This window comes from Candoia aspera, chromosome 2 (genome assembly GCF_035149785.1).
Source record: "Candoia aspera isolate rCanAsp1 chromosome 2, rCanAsp1.hap2, whole genome shotgun sequence".
In the NCBI taxonomy this organism is placed as follows: domain Eukaryota; kingdom Metazoa; phylum Chordata; class Lepidosauria; order Squamata; family Boidae; genus Candoia; species Candoia aspera.
In genome coordinates this window covers 68,023,139-68,046,695 of record NC_086154.1, presented here as the reverse complement: position 1 = coordinate 68,046,695, position 23,557 = coordinate 68,023,139, and the positions used below count along the sequence as shown (strand labels likewise).

At 38.2% G+C, this 23,557-nt stretch overlaps 1 protein-coding gene across 1 annotated transcript; it reads right to left on the bottom strand.

The window, feature by feature from the left end:
* Nucleotides 1-2,863: 2,863 nt before the first annotated feature.
* On the bottom strand, nucleotides 2,864-23,548 carry SOX30 (SRY-box transcription factor 30). Its single transcript, XM_063292133.1, has 5 exons — nucleotides 22,207-23,548; nucleotides 13,923-14,162; nucleotides 12,339-12,575; nucleotides 7,272-7,764; nucleotides 2,864-4,364 (listed from the first exon to the last, which is right to left on the bottom strand). The coding sequence occupies exons 1-5, from the start codon at nucleotides 23,186-23,188 to the stop codon at nucleotides 3,983-3,985; spliced, it is 2,334 nt and encodes a 777-aa protein (XP_063148203.1). The 5' UTR covers nucleotides 23,189-23,548; the 3' UTR covers nucleotides 2,864-3,982.
* Nucleotides 23,549-23,557: the final 9 nt, after the last annotated feature.

Sequence of the window (23,557 nt, the reverse complement as noted above, 5' to 3'; positions counted from 1 at the left end):
TTTTCATTCTATTCTGTGCAGTACAGGTACCTCTCTGACTCTATTGCCTGGGCAGATTAAAGCAATGCTCCTCAAGAGTTATTTTAATGCCGTGACGATCACTTGGTCAAACTGGGCACTTTTTTGAGGAAAAAATGCACCACTGCTGTAAAAAGCTATGCTGAAGGGTTAACACCCTTCCAAGAGTCTTCAGAATTCTTCAAAGATTGGAATTCTTCCCTGGGACCAAAAGACAGTATGACCATAGCTTTTGAGATCCACAACCATATCCTGTGGCCCATTCCTACCCTGGCTTAATCTTTGCTCCTGTTTTAAGGTTTCTAAGAAGTGCACGGCCTTCAGGCAACCCTACCTGTGGGCACATTGCCTTGATGACATACAGCTTTCTACTTTTGTGAGCCAGGTAAACCATTCAGAATGTCTCTCGGCTGATAGTTTTAATGACGACAAAAATCCTTGATGGAAGGAATCCAGGTTTATACACCTTCCCTTAAGGTGTTCATCTCCTCCTCTCCCCACTCCCCAAATATTTCCTCAAAGCAGCATGAGAATTGCATATACATACATACATACAATGCTATCTATCTTCCATACAGAATTAGTGGCCTCTTTGTGGATGCCTGCATAAAACAGAACTTATTCAAAAGGGGAATTGCAGATACAATTTTGTTTGTGCCTTGTGCCCAATTATACAAGATAAAATGTAGGACACGTATTGTTTTATAAATTGAGTTGCCAACTGTTTTTGTTTTTAGCATCACAGCCTGGATATTTGTTCGCTTACTTTTTTTGTATGTATGAAACAAAATGGGCAAATATTTTCCCTTTTCCACTACAAAAAAGTTTGGGGTTTTATGTTAATAAGCAGGTTTTGTTTTGAGGTTTACCCCTAGATCTGAGAAAATCACTGGTTTCCACCATAGGGGAATGTCTTTAATTTCTGGTTTCAAGAGTCAGCAATTTATTCTCCATATTCCATGGTTTTACCATTTTGTCAGATCAAGAAGCTGCATAGAAGAAAGAAAACGGTAAATCTCTGTCTTGATTTTTCTTTGCCTTGAAACAGTAATGTTCTATATTGGGCAAGGAAAGGGTTATAAAAATAGACAGCAGACTACAACGGAAGCCTTATAATGGCAAAGTTTTTAATCTGAGGTTTGTCTTTTTCCTTTTTATTACAAAATTATTGCTTCTTTTAGCTTCTTTCATATTCTGGGGCATGTAATAAATATTATGAAATGAAATGGGGCTCATTTGAGCCAGAATAGCTTGGTTAGTTCTTGGCTTTGTGAACAACAACAACATAACAATACAATAAAGTGATGCTGAATTGCAGGATATGTTTTCTGTATTGTAATCTAACCAATCTAGCGGACTGCAGGTTGGGAAGGACTGGTTTATGCTGATTCTTCTAGTTTACAACACTTTTCTTGGGATGTTCAGGATATGGCCTGGCCTGTACTTACCTGTTCTTCTTTTAGTGCTGCTCAACTTATTTTGTGTTACTCACATACTGTAATGGGGAAAAAGTACAAATACATTACACTGCGTTTGATCAGGGATGCACAGCCTTATTTGGGACCAAGAACTATACTTGGCCCTTGACTGATATGCCACAAGCTCTATTCCTGATTTGATCCAGGACAACAGAAATATTTTAATTTAAAATCAAACTTTTAAACATGCTTCAGGAACTTGCAGAATCAATTTGATCAGGGGGACAAGTGGAGCAAAAAAAGAAAATATCACATAGGTTCGTAGCTTATAATGCTTTCAGTTGTCTCAATAATTTTGTTGATTGATTGATTGATTGGATTTGTTAAGGCTGCCCGACTCCAGGAGTCATGAGTTGATGCTGCTCAGTGATGTGGCTGGAAAATACTCCTATCTGAAATCCCAGAGAGCTGATGAAGGACAAATCTCCTTTCAGATGTGTTGGACATTAGCTATTGGGGAATTAAGAGTATTAGGACCCAACACACCTGAAGACCATTAGATTGAGAAAGCTAGTGTAGACAGTACCAACCCAGATGATCCCAGGACCTGATTTAGCGAAAACATAAACAATTCCTTAGTTGGGTAAACAACTGTGGTCTGTCTCAAACTGAGAAGAAAACTGACCATGTAGAAGAGACATGTGAGCCTTATAGCCTATCCAGATATATTCATACAGTACTATGGTTCAGTTTTTCATTATATCTGATCCACTGATCTGGCTTAATAAAACTGAGGTTATCTAATAGATGTTTTTTGCTATCTAGTGCTATAGTTTGTGAACAAAACCAACCCAAACCAAAATCAAGGAGAGGTGGGAGGAAAACAGATGGAGGGAACGATCTGGCAGCTGTTTTATACTTTAGAAACAGAGTTCTGTGAGACATAGCACATTTGACCACAAGAATTCTTGAAGATCAACTTTTTGCCTATTTGAACTATATATTTAGGGTATATCAGGTATCCTAAACCATATGAGTATTAAAGACTCGTATATTAGTGCTGATGAGGAAGTACTATGATTCTTAGCAAAAATTACCAATCAAGTATAGAATTTCCTTTTCATTCTTTTAAAGTTTTTCTATCCAGTAATGGCCATTACCTTTTAACATGTATGATAAAATCATTTACAATTTAAAATATGTCATGAAAAGAATTAAAATTTTAAATCAGCCTAGTTGCTGATGAAAGCACACCCTTTGTATGATTTTTAAATGGACTTTTTTTCCCTTAAAAAAGAAAAAAAAAACAACCTCAGAGGGATATGAAAATTGACAACCACATTTGACCTTATCATGTGCATACAAGCAGGGGCGATGATGTCATAATCCATTGTCTGTCACAATATACAGAGGTAACAGCATGCAGTTCATGTGATTTTATTTTAACATAACAAAAATGAAACATCTATATTATCAGCCCCGTTCCCCAAAACAGAAAGAAAAGCGTGGCTATAAAATTGGTTTGTAACATGAACAAATGGTTTAGCAATGTTTCATCTTTAAAACTACTTTTGAAGCACTAAATTTTAAAATGTATGCTTGCAATATTGTTGTTACTTATACTGTGGTATAGAATCATAACCCACTTGTATACAACTCACAGCTAGACTGATGCTTACTTATTCTTAGCATTATGTAACTGTTCCATTTATATGAGTGTTAAAAGACAAATTCTTCTTGCAGAGGAATAAGTCAAAACCATAAGAGGGGCTGCAGACTTCAGATAATTACATTGCAATTTCAGATTAGATTCTGAAACAACTGTACTTGCTTTTTTAAAAATAACTTTAGATTTTAAAAATCTGACAACTTTCTTTTGACTGATGTAAATCAAAGTATGTGCATGCTGTGGGCACAACAGAGAAATGCTTTTTACTTGGTCAATAATCTTGATAAGAATTAAAATCTCACCATGTCACCAAGGAACAGAGACCGAGATAGGAAAATGAAGTTTCCCACCGTAAGTAGTATGATTCTGTTTAAACTAAGGTCTAAGGTCTGTATTTGCTCAACAGCAGATTTTAAAAATGACGGTAAGTTGCACACAACTACATTTCTTCTAGCACTGCACTGACACAAGGTATATAGGGCTATGCCCTGATTCCATTAACGGGCATACTTCTTCAGTGCACTTTTATGGATGCAGGATGTTGACAAATTAGCTTGGCTGGAAGTAGAATCAATAAGGTACACTATTCACAGGGTCTCTGGAAATACTACCCATAACATTCAGCTTAAAGGCATTGGATATCTACATGAAAAAGTCTACACCATCTTAAGAGCTGCCTTGAGTATCCAAAATTAGTATAAAAAGATACAATACCTGTGATGGTACACTGGTCCAGGAAATCTCCCATGTGTCATAAAAGCTTTAAAACAATCTAGACTCACTATGTCTTCTAGGTAACACTCACTAAAATAGTGTTATATGAGGAACACGTTTTATTTCATGTTTTAAAAAAGTATGCTAGATTTGATCTGAAAAATTACAAATCTCTCAACACCTTTCCTTCTTCCTCATCATCACTATCAGTCACATTGACTTGTTGTACACTAGAGGGGGTAGAAGGGGTTGCTGTAAAAACATTTTCAAGGGCCCCAATGTCCAACTGTGGCATAGGGTTTAAATACTCTTCTTCAGTCTGACTGTGGCTGCTGTAATAGGATGTCCCTTCCAAGCTCTCGCAGCTACGGGAGTCTTCACTATGTGTGTGTTCATCAGGGTATTCTCTAAAAGGGTAGTCTCTGTTCAGGGCAGAAAACATGGCCTCATGCTTTTGATACTGGTCTTCATAAAAGCCAAGGCATTCAGGCATGGAGCTAGGGAAATTCCCATAGCCAAAAGGAGGACGGCTGTATGGACATGTGCTGCATCAAAAAGAAAAAGAAAAAAATGTTACTTCAACAGTTTTACCATAGGATTGATCTATCACTCCCAACACATATAGCATATCTTTATTTAAGTATTCAGTTAACCTAATAGAAGGGCACACTATCTTTCAGGCTGAAAATTATATTTGACTTTTCAATAGAAGGCCATGTGACCAAGGGAATAGGCAGCAGCAGGATAAAAAGTTAACTTCATTTAATTTCAGTTCTGTTAAAAATAAAATTTAACATTTCATCAGTATATTCAATTAAATACACTATATATTATACATTATATATTATACACTATAATTAAATATACCATGTATTTAGTATTTTTTTCCCTTTCACATTAACATTTACAGTTCCGTAACAACTTTTGGAGGAACTCTGTAGCTGCATCTAAGGTTTTTGCAGGATCGCCATGAGTCGTAAACAACTTGATGGCAACTAACAACAACAACAACAACAGAGGCCACAGGCTCTATGCATAGCCCTGCCCTAACACAGGAAGCAGAATATTGACTAAGTCATATTGTACAGAAATCAATCCAGAGGCAAGACAATTCACTCACCTACCCCAACTTTTAATAAATTATTAATGAATAAACAATATTGCACTCATACCAAAATGACAAGTTGGCTTAAAGTGACATAAAATAAACAAACAAAAAAAACCAATAAACACCTCAGCAGCATCCTCAATTTAAACAGAAAAAGGTAAACAAAAATAAAAAGGTAATGAAGTATGCTGCGGTAATGAGAAATGCCATATAGTCTGCTTCACTGGTTGTGTTAAAAGTATGTGTGTGGCTCTGTGCCTGCATGTATGCGTCTGTGTGTGTGTGTATATTCAAGACAAGCTCAGCTCCTGATAATTTGTGTGGATGGATGGATATAGTAGTGTACAAGTTGTTTAAAAACCGAAACAGCACTTTTGAATTTGAAACTTTTTGTACATCCATAATAAACATACGCACATCTACAACCACATACAGAAATACCAGATCTGAGTGGGTACTAGGAAAATGTGAATAGAGATATCAGAAGGAAATTGAATAGGTGAAGTATTGTGATGATTACCTTTCGTAATTTACAGAAAAGTTGCTGTTGATAAAATAACTTCATGGCATTGAGTGAGCTAAGTCATATTATGTAGTTCTGGATCTCCATGGTTAACAATAAGATAACCACTGTCTTGTATTCTGCATTTCATTTCCCTCTGATTGCTCTCTAACAACCTGAGTTTATCTCTGAAGTCAATTCGAAGTGTTGGGCTTTTATATTGTGTACCTTCACTGGCTGTTACAGTTGCCTTGAGGCTCATGTCTTGTACTGCGCTTAGGTACAAGCACATACCAGCCCCCCCTCCCCCAATACTCAATCTCAAAAAGGCAGGTGATTGATCCAATAAACAAGAGCACTCTCATACCAGGCCATACAAACTGAACATAATTTTGCTTTTAAAAGCTTCCCATTTAATATAAATGAACATATCTTTCCTCAGCAAGTGACAGTATCTGGCTAGTCACACCTGTTTAGGACTTGGATGGGAATACCAGAGCTGATGGCTAGACTGGGGAGTGAAAAAAATCCTACATGGATACGTTAATGAAGTCACCAGGAGTCAAGCTTAACTGGGATGAAATTTTACAGAATGATTCTTCTGTCCTGTCCCAGTAATACAGTGATTGGGAATGGCAGCATTACATAGTGAGCACTGCAGCAGTCCAAAAGTGAAATTACCAGGATGTTTATAAGGATATCCTTTTCCAGGATAAGGGTGCAGCTAACTAAATCAGAGTACTCTGCTCTTTCCTCATTTTCATAATGGGCACTTTCCATATCACACTGTTTAGTGGACCCTTGTGGAAGAAGGTAAAAAAGGAGTCACCCAAGGAGAGATTGACCCAAGGAGAGGTTCACATATAATGCTGAGGTGTATTTGTTTTATTCTGTTTTTAGTGTGTTGTGCAAATTCAGACATTATGATTTGTAAAACATGCTTTATACCACTATAGCTTATTCAACAAACTATGGTCAAAATAAAATATAACTTAGCCAGATGGGTGACCTCAGCAGAGAAGTGATCAAACAAGAGAATGAAAAACTGAGCCAGTTTGGTGTCGTGGTGAAGGTGCTGGCCTAGAAGCCAGGAGACTGAGAGTTCTAGTCCCGCCTTAGGCATGAAAGCCGGCTGGGTGACTTTGGGCCAGTCGCTCTCTCTCAGCCCAGCCCACCTCACAGGGTTGTTGGTGCAGGGAAAATAGGAGGCGGAAGTATTAAACAAATAAATAAAATCAGGTATGTTTGCCATCTTGATTGATTGGGATATCATCATCATCATCATCATCCAAAGTCTTTTTCCAAAGAGGACAGTGGCTTCAGGTAAAAAATATACGTATGCCCAGATTGTGAGGGGTTTATACCTAACTGAAGAAGAATCAAGGCTAGAAGTCAGAGACAGATCCAATGGAGTCTGAGCTCTCTAATCAAAAACTGTTGTGTAGAGCTCCAAGCATTCAGGTCTTTTCCTGGAAAGATTTCTTTTAGTGATTAGATAAATATGACAATTCTGACTTGTCTTTTCTACTTTGGAATACCTTATTTCATGTTTTTGTAATAAACTAAACTTTTAAAAAGGGAAAATAATGTACCAGATAGGTTTAAAAGACTAAACATGGGAGAAAAATGCTTAAAAGCCTCTATGGCACCTGGAAAATTTGATGAAAATAATTTCAGTGGAATGAAATCTATGGAAATTCCATTATGAAAGGAAACAGAGAGAACAGAAGGAAAATTGTCTAATATTATCACCCTTTTGTTAGTAGACTAACAGTAGACTGCAAACCTTGGGATATTGTATCTAATTACATATTCCAGAATGCAAGTATGTGGTTGCATTACCTTGATGGGAAATAATGCGGCCCAGGTAAAAAGTAAGGATGGTGAAATGAAAACCGAGGAGGAGCTCCAAAGAGAGTTGCTGGATGACCCATGGGAGGAGGTTGATAGGCGTGTGGATGAGGGATAGGTGGTACTTGAGGAATGGGTCCATTTCTAGAGCATGGAGAAACACCTGAGTATTCCTTGGGGGGCTGGCTATTTGAGACACTGAATCTAGGGTGAGTGGTGCTTGTATTGTTTGGGGTCCTACTTGAGCTTTCAACAGAAATCTGGGTGGGTCTCTTTATGGAGCAGTTTGTCCCTGAAGATACACGATGAGCTTCTGTCGGGGAAGGTGCGGCAAATCGTTGAGGCTGAAGGACTGGGCGAATTGGCAGGTTTGCAGTTGAGGCAGCTAATGGTGTTGTGTTTCCTACACTTGGCTGGAACAGCGTAATGGGGCCTGGATGCTGAGCAGAAGGAGCTGGCAGCTGGATAGTAGAAGCGGCTTCACCTTTGGAGAAGGAAAATGATCAGTCGTAACTGAGAAATTTGCATTAATAGTGTTTTCTTATTTAAAGTTTACTTCATTTTCTTTTACTACAAAACATTTGCCTACAAATAATCATTATACTATGTGTAAAGATCAAGATACGTTGTGTTCTTTTTCTGTAATCAATATTTGCAGACTATATTATAACCTATACTTGTATGAAAATTATACTATGCAATTATACTTTGACAAAAAAGGTAAAGAAATATTGAAGTATGATATCATTCCTTATAATTTTTCAAATCTGAAAACTCAAATTCATTCTGCTTCTGGAAACCTCATCACTATGATCAACAATAAAAGGTTATTGCATAATTCTTTTTACTATAAAAAGGCATGGGGCTAGGTTATCTGAGGGACCGCCTCTCTCCAATCACATCTGCCCATCCCATCAGGTCCAGCAGGAAGGACTCACTGCAGGTTCCGTCCATGAAGGAACGTCACCTGATGGGACCCAGGAGGAGAGGTTTTTCTGCCCTAGCACCTGCCCTTTGGAACATCATTCCCTCTGTGGTCAGACTGTCCCTGTCCCTGCTGGCCTTCCGAAGGGCCTGAAAACATGGCTTTTCCATCTGCCTTGGGATCCAGGAACGTGGGTATGGAAACTGCAAAGTAGCTAGGGAGACTGAGGGTGCTGTCATGCAGATTACGAGTTTTGTTTTGCTTTGTAATGGTTGTTATTGCCTTTAATGTTTTTTAATGATTTTTGTTATTACATTTTTGGTTGTTTTGTTGTATTGTTTTTGTGTTTTTAACTTTGTACACTGCTCAGAGTCATGTACGATTTATCAAATAAATAAATAAATATCCATTAATACGCAAAAGTATCTGTGATATCTTTCATGAATCAGTAAATTATTATTTAGGTTGTTATTCCACTGTTTTCTAATATATGGAATTAGAAGTCAAAATCAGGCTAAATATGTATCCAAAATTTAGGACACCAACTGTCAGCTTTATTTAGTAAGTATTATAGCTAAATTTGGGTGAAATAATAATTGTTTATAGGAGATTATATTCCCACATCTGGTCTTATTTTTCTCTGTCAACTCTAGTATGATGGATGCTGCTTCCAAATATGATTTATTGTGAATCATCACAATAATAATGAAGTTCTTTGTGATATCACTGTCAATTCTCTGGCTCCTTTCCTTCTGGAGAAAGTTTAACTTTTTCAAGAAGGATGGAAAAAATAGTGATGTGGTTTTGATATTCATTCAGGCAGATGAATTTAACAGCTCATCTCACATTTTATAAACTTTGCAATGAACACTATTTTCACCCCCATTTGAAACTTTAAATAATCCTCATTTTAGACTGCACTGTAGCAGGGCTGGGCAACTGTTTTTAACACAGAAGAGCTGAACTTTTTGAGGGGGGTGCTTTGAAGGGTGTTATTTTTTACAAAAACACAAGTATATTTATCTTAGCAGAGGTTTCTTAGGTTTCTCCATTTAGTTTGGAGCCTGTTTCCTTTAAAGGAAGAGAAAATGCCATTTTATTGATGAATTTTAATAGTATAATCGCAGGTGGGGTATGGGGGCAAAAAAAGTTTGGCTGACTGCATGTGGGTCTCAGCTTATCTTACGTGCTGTTTTCTATTTTCAGATTTTAAAACAAACTAGATTTTTTTTAACACTTAAGAGATTTCTGTAAAGTTAATCAGATGATAAAAATGACATTCATTCTAAAGTGAAAATGACCTTAGATTCAGTTCTTGTATCAATCACTGCCCACATCAAAATTATATCCTATTAAAATACAGAAAAGGCATGGATGGAATATGAAGGAAATTATCCATAGAAAATACAAAATATACTCCAACAGCGTTCTGGCTTAAAATGGAAGTACAGTGATGTATTAGTATAGGCACTACCTAGCTGGAAGCAGGACCAAATTTATAACAGAATAAAATTTAAGTGGGGATCTGCAGATAGAAGTTTATTTTATTCACTATGGTTTCCAATGAGATCTGTAGAACAAAGTAAAAGAACTGGTATATGGGATAGATTGTGGGTAATAGAAGAGAAATTAAGGGGAATACAGTTCTATAACTTTTTCCAAAAATGACAGTGGGCACTTCTACACAATAATTATGTACCAGTTTGAAAGCAGCTCTGGACCTGTATGTTCCTACAGGGTCAGCAATGTTGGAGAGCTGAGCTGATTTATTTCCAGTTCAACTGTGGTCTGGTACAGTTAAAACTGCTGTTTCAGCTATAAAACACAGGCTAATGTGTGATTTTTTAAAAAGATGCTATATTTTGTTTCCCCATTTAAGAGAACAGTTGCCTTACTCCTCTGGGCTTTGAGCTTTGGATTATGCAAAGAAAACGCTCTCTTGGCAGGCTGGATGCTCCTTCTATCCAGGAGGCCAAAGTAGCAGCGGTAAAATTGTGGAGTCCTTGGTGCTCTCTGAGCCTTGTTGTTTTCTTGCAGACGTTTCTTTGCCAGACTAGGCAACATCTTCAGTGCAAAGAGGGAGTGGGCCTTGCTCTCAGTTTATATACCATGGCTTGCCCTGCTTGTGTTGGTAGGGGTGTTGTTCTCTCCTTGGGAGTTCTTTGATTGGGCTGTTGTTTGCTGCTTGATTTATTGAGTTAATAGTTCCTTGATTAGGGTGTATTGTGCTGTTTGCTGGTTCATCTGGTGTTAACAGCACAATACATCCTAATCAAGGAATTATTAACTCAGGCAATCAACCAAGCAAACAACAGCCCAATCAAAGAACTCCCAACGAGTTCCCAATACCCCTACCAACACACGCAGGGCAAGCCACGGTATATAAACTGAGAGCAAGGCCCACTCCCTCTTTGCACTGAAGATGTTGCCTAGTCTGGCAATGAAACGTCTGCAAGAAAACAACAAGGCTCAGAGAGCACCAAGGACTCCATAGTTCAACCCTGAGCTACAAATATTTGCTTCGAGGGGTAAAATTGACAGGAATTTTTTCAGTTTCCCCTTTCTCTTTAGCAGGCTGTTTTTTCTTCTTTCTTCTACTTGGGTAGAATAGGAAATGATATTTTTTGTTGCCGCAGGACTTGCAACAGTGTGTGGCAGAAAAAAAAACCCTCTTCTTTCTACAGCATTTCTGAGCAGGCAGAAGTGAAAATGATTACAGATCACCTTCAAATTGCTTCTGAGGATTTGTTGATTGAAAATAGTGATATGGTAGCATCCCATGGTAATTGGCAAGGAAATGAAGAGATCATTCTACATGTTACTAATCTTCTAAGGTATCTATGAGTGCCAAAATCTGTTAAGTTGGTGGGCATGGCACTGTATGTGAATGCATCGATGCATGTCCAAAAGATGGGCTTTTTTTGTGATAATGGACCCACCATTTTGCAGGTTTTGACACACACACACACACACACACAATGGATGCCACTGCTAATGTCACACATTAATAGAAAATCAGCCTCAGCAGGGGGCAGTACCCAGTCACCTGATCTAGAGAGTTATGAAGGATCAGTCCTGGTCAATATTTGATACAGCCTGGGAGGTATGTCGGATTAGAGAGCTGAAAAAACATTCTGAGAGAAAGCAATGGCAAATCACTTCCATTTCATGCCAAGAAAACTGTGTGGAGAATATGTCCATGTCTGAGAGTTACTTTTCCCTCTGATAAAAAGACTATCATTTACAAAAACACTGAACAGATACATAATGTCCCAATATAATGGTTGGTTCAGAGCAGTGTTTCTCAACCTTGGCAATTTTCAGATGTTGGACTTCAGCTCCCAGAATTCCCCAGCCAGACTGCTGGTTGGGGAATTCTGGGAGTTGAAGTCCACACATCTGAAAGTTGCCAAGGTTGAGAAACACTGGTTCAAAGAATGATACAGATTTAGGAGACAGACACCTGCAAACTTCCCCTTTATGAAAAGAACTGTCTCCTCAATTGGGAACAACAAAACTGTTACCAAAAAAAACCCCCGAAGGAAACCTCCACCCTAATGCATTGGGGATAAATTGGTTCTAAACTGGAAATAGTGCATTTGCTGAAATTCTTGTAACCCTATTTCTTTCATCTCAATATATCTAGTTAAGAAAGACTGAGATTCTTATTTGGAAGAATTAGTTTCATTTGAGCCAGCTGCCAATAACCCGATACCTGCCTTTATAAAAGAGGCACGTTTCTGCTTCCATTTACCAAAGAAGTGTGAGCAAGCAGACCAGAGTGTTGTCATCAGAAATTGCTTATGTGTTAAGTGTCTCATTTGAAAGTGAACTGTTTCAGTCCAGACTGCTGGCAGAGAAATGTGACACTGTGTGAGTCTCACCATGTGAATTCTATTCAAAGGCAATTTTACTTAATAAAGAATCATATTTACAAATCTGGAAAAAATAGCATTGTAAAAGTATGGTCATATTTTATCAGCTTGTTTAACTTGCTGAAGACTTCTAGATATTATGTGCAATATTTAGTTGCTACTTTAAAGATTTCTACAAAACCATGCTATCGATATTCTTATAGAGATTGAAATTCCTATTGTTTAAAGCACTAACGTAAACAATTGAAATGAACTCACAGACTGGGTGTCCAATGCTGTTCTGTACGCTGGGTATGACCACAGAGTAGGTAGGTGATCGGAAAGGGTAAATGGTAGTTGGATTTGTAGTAATAATACTCTGAGAAGTCCCAGTAAAGACAGTAGAGGCCGTCATTGGACTTGTAGCTATGATGTTCTGAGTTGTACCCGAGAATACAGTGGAGACTGTCAATGGAAACCTCTTCCTTTTGCCAGGCCTTGGCTGGTAAACCCAACCTGCAGAAATGTTAAAGAGTATGCCAGCTGAAAGATATTGAGTTGTTTTCCTTTTAAAAATTCTTACCTAATGAAGTTATGCATTCTTAAGGGTAACATAAACTTTTCTCCTGTAAAGGCAGAAGACTGTATTTGCAAAAGGACACACATGTAAGTACAGCATGAACAAGAAGCTGACACTCTCTCAGACAGAAAGAGAAATATTGTTTCTTTCTATTTGTAACACCTCTCTTTTCCACAGATTTTAGTTCCAACAAAACATACATACATACATACATCTTCAAGTCAATTTTGAGTCCTGGCAACCACATGGACAAGTCCCTGCAATTTTCTTGGCAATGTTTTTCAGAAGTGGTTTGTCTTTGCCTTCTTCTTAGGGCTGAGAGGGAATGACTGCCCCAAAGTGACCCAGCTGCTTTGTGCAAGTCTAGAACTCATGCTCAGTGTCTTTAATCACTACACCAAACTGGCTCTCATGCCTTCAATATTATCACCCAATTATAGAATACCAACTTTGTTAAATAAAACTTCATTATTTCTGCTCATACTGAATAGAGATAATGCCTTTCTTATTCTATTATTCATTCTATTTGCTTTAATATCCCAGAATTTAGCATAAGATTATTTTTTAAAATATGTATATAAAATCAGAACCCTGGAAATTATTATATTATCTGAATTGTATTTTACTGGGAGTAATGGAAATGTCATACAATTTAAAGCATTTAAATTATACATTTAAAACAGGAATACCAGCAGAAATGGTCAGCTTTAATATAGTTGGGTAAATTAATGTTAAAATATGTCTTCCATTAAGTAAGCTTTATTTTTCCCCAGATTTAATTTCAAATAATTTAAGAAACTTTAAATAAATCAGTGGGAGTACACATTCACAAGACAGATGAGGGGAAAGTTGCCGCTTTCTTTGATTGTTGTGAGCCACCCAGAGTCACTGAGATTTGGGAGGCATACAAGTTTAATAAATTATTATTTCGATATCCTAAATATGTTCCACTTGACAAAATGGGAAAACCTTATAGTGTTCATATTAGTATAGAGAGGATTGATCTATATGTGTGGTGGCACAACGCCATAATGCATTTGGCTACCTTATACAGTGTCTTTGGGGGAAGATGCACAGGTCAGAAAAAATACTATTTTAAGGAATTTGCCTCATTATTTAAACATGCTAGGTTTTTTTCATCTGTACTGTCCTCCTAGGATTCTATTGCCCAGATGAATATAATTAAACACCATCTTCCCATATATGAACCTGTGGATTACACAAAAGATTGCCCAATGGCGATCAGATAGTTAGAAACGTATAAATGAATGTCTTTCTAGTACCAGGAAATTCTTCTCTGTGTTTTTCTTTTATCTTCTGAGCTTCATCATAATAAGGTTTCTTTTGTTCTTCAGTGAGCTTGTTCCATTCCAATCCAAGCTGGACACTGATCTCGGCATTATTAGCAGCAGGGTTAGCTTTGGCTAAGGCTGGCCGATGAATTCTTGCCCATACCATAAATGCATTCATAGGACGCTTGACATGGCCATCTCTATCTTTGCTGAATGGAGTATCTGGTATCCCTACGATAAAATAATATTAATGTTTAGGCAATGTAGAGATGGGTAGAACATACTGCTAATTTTGTGGTATTCTGTGGGCATCGAATTCTAATCCTAATAGTAACAATAAAACTATTTTTCTCCACCTCATTTGCTGAAATGTGTAAAATCTAGCGTGAAAGGACAGCGAGCACTGCTTAGTTCTGGCAACAAAAGCAAACATCGAGGCTCAAAGATACCCCAATTCTTAATTCTAATGATTATTGCATCTGGCTGTAGTTTATGGATTTGGGGGACTGGAATAGGACCATTTTTGGCAAGTGTAGTATTATCTTATATAAGGTGAAATTTATGCTGACATGTGTTTATATTCACTAAAATGTCCCACTGATATAAGGCAGTGAGGATAGCATAATTTACTTTTCTACCATATCGTGGAACAGGTAGGAGTGTGATTCCTCCTGGAGCCCTTATACATCTTGAAACTCTGCACTGGTATTTTGGAGAACTCTTTACCCTAGACTGGGGACCTCTTCTAAGGAATTGGTGGAAGTAAAAGAAGAGAGGAAAATCCTATTACACAAGTTGCTGGATTTTACAAATAATTCTCTAAGTATTTCTCACTACTTGCAGCATGGTAAAGGTCAGCACCTACCTAAATAACAAGGAGATTTTCTACCTACTTTGTGTCAATTTGACTTCTATTTTGCCAGAGGGCAAGCTGAATTTGAAACTGAGTGAAGTGTCAGGAGCAATTTGCAAGATGGCATAGGGATTAGAAGTTCAAGTAAAACTTCCACTGGGTGGGTACAACACTTCTGCATGAATTTCTTGAACCTAACTAAACACTGGGGGGGGAGAGGGGGAGAGGAGAGAGGTCAGTATCTATATCCCCAGTGGTAAAAGCAACAAACAAAAAAAATACACTTGTATCAGGTTCCAATCCAAAAAAAGGGGGATTAATTATTTTAATATCCCATGTTTCCCTCTGTAAATTGCCCTTGGAATTTACTAATTACATTGTGAACAACACAAGTTTATCCGTGATTTGTCAGAATAAAGTCTCAATGTATCCATTAAGTGTGTTTAAGAATGTACCCTATAGTCCCTTTAATGGGGAACTACAGATTTTTTATTTAATTAATCAGTTTGTAGAGCTGCCCATCTCAACAAGTGACTCTGGATTAAAAAGAGCAGAGATCAGATTAGAGATCAACATCTCATCTAGTTTGATTCAGTATACTTTAGAACTTTCAAAATTTTCCTGCCCATACAATTCCACAATTTAAGCATAGCTATTGGTGATATTTTATATCTGAATGTTAACTTACAGCAGTTAAGCACAATATGTACCCACTAATGCTCCTGAATTTTAGGTGAGACTGGAATGAATTATATTTAGACAACACAATGTATTATACTGTTAAGTGGTTTTCTTCATCACAGAGGCAATTAAATATTAACATTCAAAATAATTATATTGTAATATAAAATCTTACTATTTTAGTATGAAACTTTTTCATATAATTCATCATAAATTGTCTTTTTGTAATAAACTATATATTTCCCTTGTATTTAAAAATATTTATCAGCAAATTATCATAAGAACAATGTGTTAAAATGCTATGCCAAAATCCTCCATTTGCCCCAAAGTTATATTTGTGAAAAACACTTGCTTTTCTTTTTTTACTTAATATATTAATATGAAATGGCAGAGGGTTTTATTTTCATTACAAATTTTACCATCACTTTGGAGCATCTTAATACTACCCACCGTTTCTAATTTGAAAAAGACCCACAGAAAGACATCTCTTATGACATCTTCTCTTCAAATATTATTTATTTGTTAGATTTATATCTCATCTTTCCTCAAAGTAGGATATATAGCACTCCGTCCTCCAGTTTTTCTCCGCAATAACCCTTTGAGGTAGGTTGGGCTGAGGGAGAGTATATCTAGCCCAAAGTCACCCAGTGAGCTTTCATGGCTGATAGTGGACTTAAACTTTGGTCTTTCCAGTGATAGTTCAACTTCTTAATCACTATACTACACTTAGTGAAATGTAAGAAGCCAGAAAAGTTGCAAGGCACTGGAAAAAAAACAAAAAACTACAATGAAAAACAGGGCATTCACACATTCTTAATGCAAGAAGACTATATCCCACGCATGAAATCTTCACCTGATTTTTTTTTAGATTTTTTTAATCTCACCTTTATTATTTTTATAAATAATTCAAGGCGGGGAACATACCTAATACTCCTTCCTCCCCCTATTTTCCCCACAACAACAATCCTGTGAGGTGAGTTGGGCTGAGAGAGAGTTGACTGGCCCAAAGTCACCCACCTTTCATGCCTAAGGTGGGACTAGAATTCACAGACTCCTGGATTCTAGCCTGGTGTCTTAACCGCTAGGCCAAACTGGCTCCTTGAAAAAAAAAAGCAATTTCTTTTTCATCAAATAAATAAAAATAATTGTAAAAATGCCAAAGAAATTTCTAGCAGAGCATAAATATGTAATAACTCTTGTATATTATGCAGACTGCCTGGAATGAAATACATTTGCCTTTTGAATGCAGAGACATAATGGAGATCCAATTTATGGCACTGTGAATGAAACCACCTGCTATTTGTACGGAAGGCAAATTTTGCCCCACAACAAATATCATCCAAATATATTTACTTCTCTTGTGGTCAGTTAAATGGGGGTCTTAGGGGTTCTCCTAGACTCATGACTCCTGCTAGATAAGCAGCTGGAGGCTGCAGCCAGGGGGCCTTTGCCCAACTGTGGCTGGTGTGCCAATTGTTAAGTTATACAGTAATCCTATGCACACTCATTTGGGAGTAACTCTCATTGTATGTTTTCGTTCTAATCCTTTTTAAAAGATCTTTTTGAAAACAGAAGGGACTCCAGTCCAGCAAAGATTCTCATCCCAACAGAGAGATGAGAAACAATGTTTAGAAACTCCCACTTCTCCAGCCCCACCCCCCGACCATTATCTGACTTATATCCTGCCTTTTGTTCTAGAGGATGCCCTCAGACTGGAGGAATCTTTCAAGGGAACTGCAGCTACCATGTTATTCTGTAAATGGGCATCACTTGCTGAAAGTTAAGATACAAGTCAACAAGACTTACTTTTGAGTAGACATTAACAGAATTGAGCTCCATGGTACCTTTGCAACACTTGATTTGTCTACAAATAAAGAAGCAAAGCATATGCAACAGGCAACAAATTTTTCTCCTGCTAGATTGATTTATCTTAAAGCACTTTTTATTTGAATGAAAAACTATGAACATCTACTCAGAAGTAAAAATATTTCCAGGTAAATAAAATTCCAACCTTTGGTGTTTTGTTTGTAAATTGAGTTTACCTCAGATGAAAACAGTCATGGCTATGAATGAATATTGAATCAGGATGTAAAAACATGGTCCTACTGACTGTCTTAACATTATGCTAGACCATGGCTTGTTGAACAAGCCAGTTGGTTGGGCTCACATAACGGACTGTATCTTAAACAACAGCATACAAATCATACCACATCCCAGGTCCTGTCAATTAAAGAATGTCATCTAGCAGGACCCAGGAAGCAGGCTTTTTCTGTCACATCACCTGCCCTTCAGACAGCTTGCCCACTCAAGATTCAGATGGTCCCAACCCTGCGGGCCTTTTGGAAAGCTCTTAAGACCTGGCTGTTTTCCCAGGCATGGGGGTCAGGATAATTGGGTCTGTGAGGTCTTGTTAATCTATTGCAGCTTGGTCTGCCCTTGGTTGCCATTTTATGCCTTTTACTGTATGTTGTTTTGCTATTAAGGTCATTTGTTATTGCACTGGTGTTTTTACACTCTGCTAGCTGGCCAGATCTGTGGTAGCAAGATGGGCAGCCACATAAATAGAATGAAATAATAAACTAAACCAATACCAAGCCAAATTATATTTTGCTATATGGATCAGGCTTCTGTCCAGAAGCAACTTCCACTGGAATCAGTGAGATATATTTCCAAATAACTATGCTGTCACCAGCTGAATAGCATTCTGACCAGAGCCTTGTTAACTGAGCATCTTGACCAATATTTCTTCTCAGGTGCCCAGGGCCCTGTTTCTTGGTCCCCCACCTCTATTAATCAACCAACAACTTGAAATCCAATTTAACTATAACTGAAAATAGCTGCCACTAAATTTACAGTCTAGGAATCTGCCAACTTAGTTCCCTTTTAAGCTAGCAGGCAACACCGTATCTCATGGAAACAAATTCCAAATTTGAACAAGTAGTGGGTGAAGCAGTGTCTTTCATCTTCTTAAATGTAACTGCCAATCACTTGGAAAGCTCCTGCAGGATAAGAGGAGTGTTATAGCACACTGAGAGACCACCTGAGTTCAAATCTTTGCAACTCCTCAGTAAGCCAGTAGGGTCTCTTAGCTCAAATCACCTCAAAGAGTTTTGTGAGGAAAAAAACCCCACAGCTCCTTGGGGAACAGGTAGAAGGGATAGAAATGTAACAAATCCCAGTCTAGTATAGTATAAGAAAGGGACATGTCTCTTTATCCATTTACACAGTATGAAATTCTATGACACCAATTTACACACTGTCTCAATCCTCTTTTTTCCTTAATTGAAAAGTCCAACCCTTTTATGTTATAGCTCAGAATTTAATTCGCTGCTCTGCATATTTTCTAATTTTGTAGTAAGAACGTTGAGATAAATAAATATATGAGGTTGTTTCTAAAGCTTTCATAGACTTAGAGATCATATTTTAATTATGATCACAAACTTTACACAAACACAACAAACCTTCTGTCTGGAAGCCAGACCTGCATCTAATCCAGTGGATTTATTCTTTTCATTGTTGCAATGTACTAGTGACTTTTCAGTGATTTCACCATAACACCAATATCTTTGGGAATATTTTAATATTAAATTGGGAACGATTCCAAGAGTAACTGTTATAGTTCATACAGAATTCATAATGTTGTCCCTTTCAAGACCCATGATTCCATTCACCCATTTATTCTGAGGGTACAAAAAATGATTTCTTTTTTGTAACCTTATACTGGAATATGTATCTGATTTTCAGTTCCCGTTAGGTTATAAAAGAGCTTTCCTAGGATCTAAATCAATATATATTTGAACTGCTAGAATTGGCCAAAAACAAAAAATCAGTATAACAAAGTTCAACTAAAAGTTTTCATTTATATAACAGATTCCATATTAAAGTATATTGAAAGAAAAATTATCAAGCTTTCAGTCTCATTTCTGCTTCATTTTACAAGTACAACATAAACAAAGAAAGTTGCTTTATAATGAGTTGGACTATTTTTTTTTGTTCAATATTATTATCTAGCCTACATTGAATAGCAGATAGTGCTTCAGAAATTCAGGTAGGAGACCTTCCCACATGAAATTGCCAGAAGTGGAACTTCTGACCTCGACACATAAAAACACATGTACTTTACCACAGAGCTAAAAATTTTGCCCTTTACAAATGTGTCTTTTCCCCAAATATAGTACTTTATACATTTTAAAAATAACTTAAAAGAGTAGGATTATTTACTTGCTAATAAAATGATTGTGTTTGAGCCTGAGAAAGATCCCATGGAGATTAATATAAAATTCCTAAAACTGGAACCCTTTCAATGGCAGCCAGTTATTCTCTACAGCTTTGAGGTAAAGGTCTTTGTGATGGGACATGTTGAATTTTCTTCTCACAATGGTGTTTACAACAGCACTGTTTAACTTTTTACACAGGAGAGTGAAAATAAATGCCTGCACTCACGATTTCTCTTAGGATGGGGATCAAACTTGCCAAACTGTAGCAACTGTATTCTTGGAGGAGGAGCATATTCCCTCCCAATATTACAAACAGGAGATTTTTTTTCCTTTGTTCCCTAACTCAACAGGACAAAGTCTATTCATAATCATGTAGCCCTATGCTGATTTGTTTATCTTGCTCATGTTATACTGTAATAAACTTGTGAAATGGACAGATCTTTTTTTTTTAAAAAAAACTCTTATGGCAATTCATATATAGTTACTGTGAAATTCTAATCTTAAACGTTTTTATTCAATTCCCATTCAAATCCTTGAACTATCTGTGATTTATTTCACCTCTTTATAAAATCAGTAAGTTTTAAATCATTTTATTCCTTCAAGAAATTACTATCAAAAGCACAGAAGCCTTCATTTAATTATCTGAATTATAGAGAGAGAGTTATATATAAATAAATAACTTTAGTGTTGCAAGAGAGAACATTCTTGGCTCCTATTAATCTATGATAAACATTACATATCCACCAAAAAGGAAACATGAAGCTGTGGTCAGGATATAGTTTTGTTCTTTCTCTTTGACCATGAAATATAATTCAAAGGATTGGTTTTAATCTCATCACTCAGTTTCCACTATCACACTAGATAATTGAGGATTCCGTCCATGTATCATTTGACAAGGCATTTTATTAGCAATCTGGCCAAATTCAGTTAACATGGACAAATTTATTTTTAAGCACCAAAATTGCAGAGATACCCCATTGGAAAAAATATAATCCGTCTTTTGTCACCAAAACCAGCAGATTTGATACAGATGTTAGAATGTGAAGCTTCCAACAGAATGAACTTCTCATCCATATTCAGCTACAACACTCACTAGATGACCCGTTACCTGCCCTTCTTTCAACCTAACTTATTCTATGGGATTGTTGGGATAATAAAATGGAGGACTATTCACTTACTCTAGTTCCTCAGAAGATAGAAATAAAAATAATTTCAATCATTCGCCAGTTGTACCTGTTCCTGGGTCAGGAGGCTCTGCTAAGGTACTCGTGGCCTGGTCACCTCCTGTATGGACTACTGTAATGTGCTCTATGGGGCTACCCTTGGAAAGTATTCAGAAGCTTCAACTGGTGCGAAATGCAGCAGAGCAGGCAGTTACATGTGCCTTTAGAATGGCACATGTTTCACCTCTGCTCCAAAGCTGCATTGGTTGCCAGTTTGCTTCCAGGTCCAATTCAAGGTGCTGGTTTTGACCTTTAAAGCCCTACATGGCATGGAGCCAGGTTACTTGAGGGACCGCCTCTTCCCGATTACACCTACCCATCCTATCAGGACTCGTAACATGCACCTCTTGCCTGACCTGATAGGACAGGTAGATGTAATCAGGAAGAGGCGATATAATCTGCTAAGGAGTTTCACCTGCTGTAGCACCCACCCTCTGGAACATCATCCCCCCTGAGGTGAGATTAGTTCCAACCCTATTGGCCTTCCAGAAGTCTCTCAAGATGTGGCTTTTCCAGCAGGCCTGGGGATCCCTTGGAAACAGGGAGCCCCCAAGATGGCTTTATTGCATATGAATGTTTTGACATTCTCCCATGGCCTTATTATATGTATGTTTTATTGTTTTTAATGGTTATTTAAGATACGTTTTATCATTGTTTTTATTGTACACTGCCCAGAGCCACATTGGTAAGATGGGTGGCTATACAGATTTGATAAATAAAGAATAACAATTACGGCCTAACTCCTTTATAGTAATATAAAGTTTTATGCATTGATAATGTAGGCTTTATTCTGTGAAAGTAAATCTTGAAATAAATGTTAGATTCTAGGCCTGTGCAGGGTTTTGATTCAATTTCAAAAAGTTAATCTCACATGAGTACCAATGCAGCACCAGTCTACAGCTCTTTAAAGCAGCTGCATCTTTTGGAATCAAATCTGAAGTGCTGAATAACCCTGTTACATTTTAAGCTGTTTATTTCTTTGCCTCCGTCAAACATAGTTTGAGGAGTACAATAATCACTGTGTATTAATTTTAGATGCTTAAGAGAGAGGAATGAATAATAGCTTGTTTCCACAATAGGAAACTCCAGAAAAAAAGGGGGAAAAAAAGGTTTTGTGCAATTTGCTTTTTTTATTACCTGCAGCTGGAATATGAAATATCTGTTGACTCAGAAAGTGTGAGGGGTGGGGAGCACTGTCTTATACTTTCAAATAATAATGGTGCTCTTATTGTTTGATCCCAGTGTATATTATAACAGCTTATGGTCAATATGATAAAATCTGACTCATTTCTATCTAATACCTGCATCTGAGGGTAGCACTGTGAGAGGAACATCTTTAGTTTCAATTTTGACTGAAGGCTCCAGCAAGGACTGCATTTTAAGGGGCACTTGTGTCACTGGCACTTTAGTCACTCTTATAAGCTCAGATGGAGGTGGTCCCTGAAACTGGATCCTAGCCCCAGGAGGGACTGGATGGAGCGTAACAGGAATCTTCAGTTCTTGAGAATGCTGTGTTCCAAGAGGCTGAGACAAACTAACATCCTTGCTGATGTGAGCTGGGCCACTGGAGGATGGTCGAGGCCTGGATGCCACCTCTTCCCTTCCCTTGCAATCATCCTCAGGAGGTTCTACCAGTTCAGTTTTGATGGCCCCTTCTTTTGCAGACCCCAAAGCTTTGGCATCACAATTTTCTTTCATCTTTGCCTCTTTCTTGATCTCCTCAGGCTCTTCAACTTTCCCCAGTTTGACATCCCCCACACCTTTCACATTGCTGCTACATTCATCTTTGCCACTGAGGCGGTTTGTAAGAGTTTTGGGCTCTCGCCTTTTTTTCTTGTTGCTGCTTCCCATAAAGAGCAATGGGTTCTCTGGCTCATTTTCCTCTGCTTTCACTTGTAGCCCTTTCTGGTGCTCGTTTTCTTCCTCTTCTTCCTGCTTTTCACAGATTCCAGGTTCCATCCCAATGACAGGCTGGGAAAGCTGCCTGCCAAGACAAATCCGCTCTTCCAAAATATGTTGCTGCTCTTTAGAGGCACCCCCTTCCCCAGGCTGTGGAAGTTTGTGTTCCTTGTGCAAAACGCTTTGTTTGGGAGAGAGGGGGTGCAGGAGATGGTGCTGGGGAGCCTGCTTGGGGGGGAATAGCAGAAGGTGTGAGTCCCTGCCCCCCTGGCCTGGCAGAGGGTGCAGGAGAAGATGGTCCATGCAGGCAGTGCTCTGCCAAGCCGTGGGATGCAGGAGCCGGTGCTGCTCTCTTGGGGTTTCCTCCTGCGCCCCTTTTTCCATGCTGCAGCCCGCCCTTGATAGTAGGATTGTTATGGGATTGTGAGCTCAGCCCCTGTCCTCTGTTACCGCCCGTTTGTTTGCTGCGGTTGGCTTGCAAACGTTCTCCGCTCCCCCTCCCCCCAACTCCAAGGTGCACGCGCCGCGCTCGACCCCGCCCTCCGGCTCGCAAGGGCCTCGCGCCTCCCGGACGTCGGCCAGAAATGGCAATTGTGGGGCTCCACGTGCCTCCCACTTTTTCCTCCTTGGACTGTTGCCTGGAGGTTGCCATGGTTACCCTGGGCGCCACGTAACAATGAGGTCACCCTGGATACCAAGGGAGGAACAGGCGCACCGACCCTACGTCAATGGCGCCGCTTTTTTGCGGAGGGG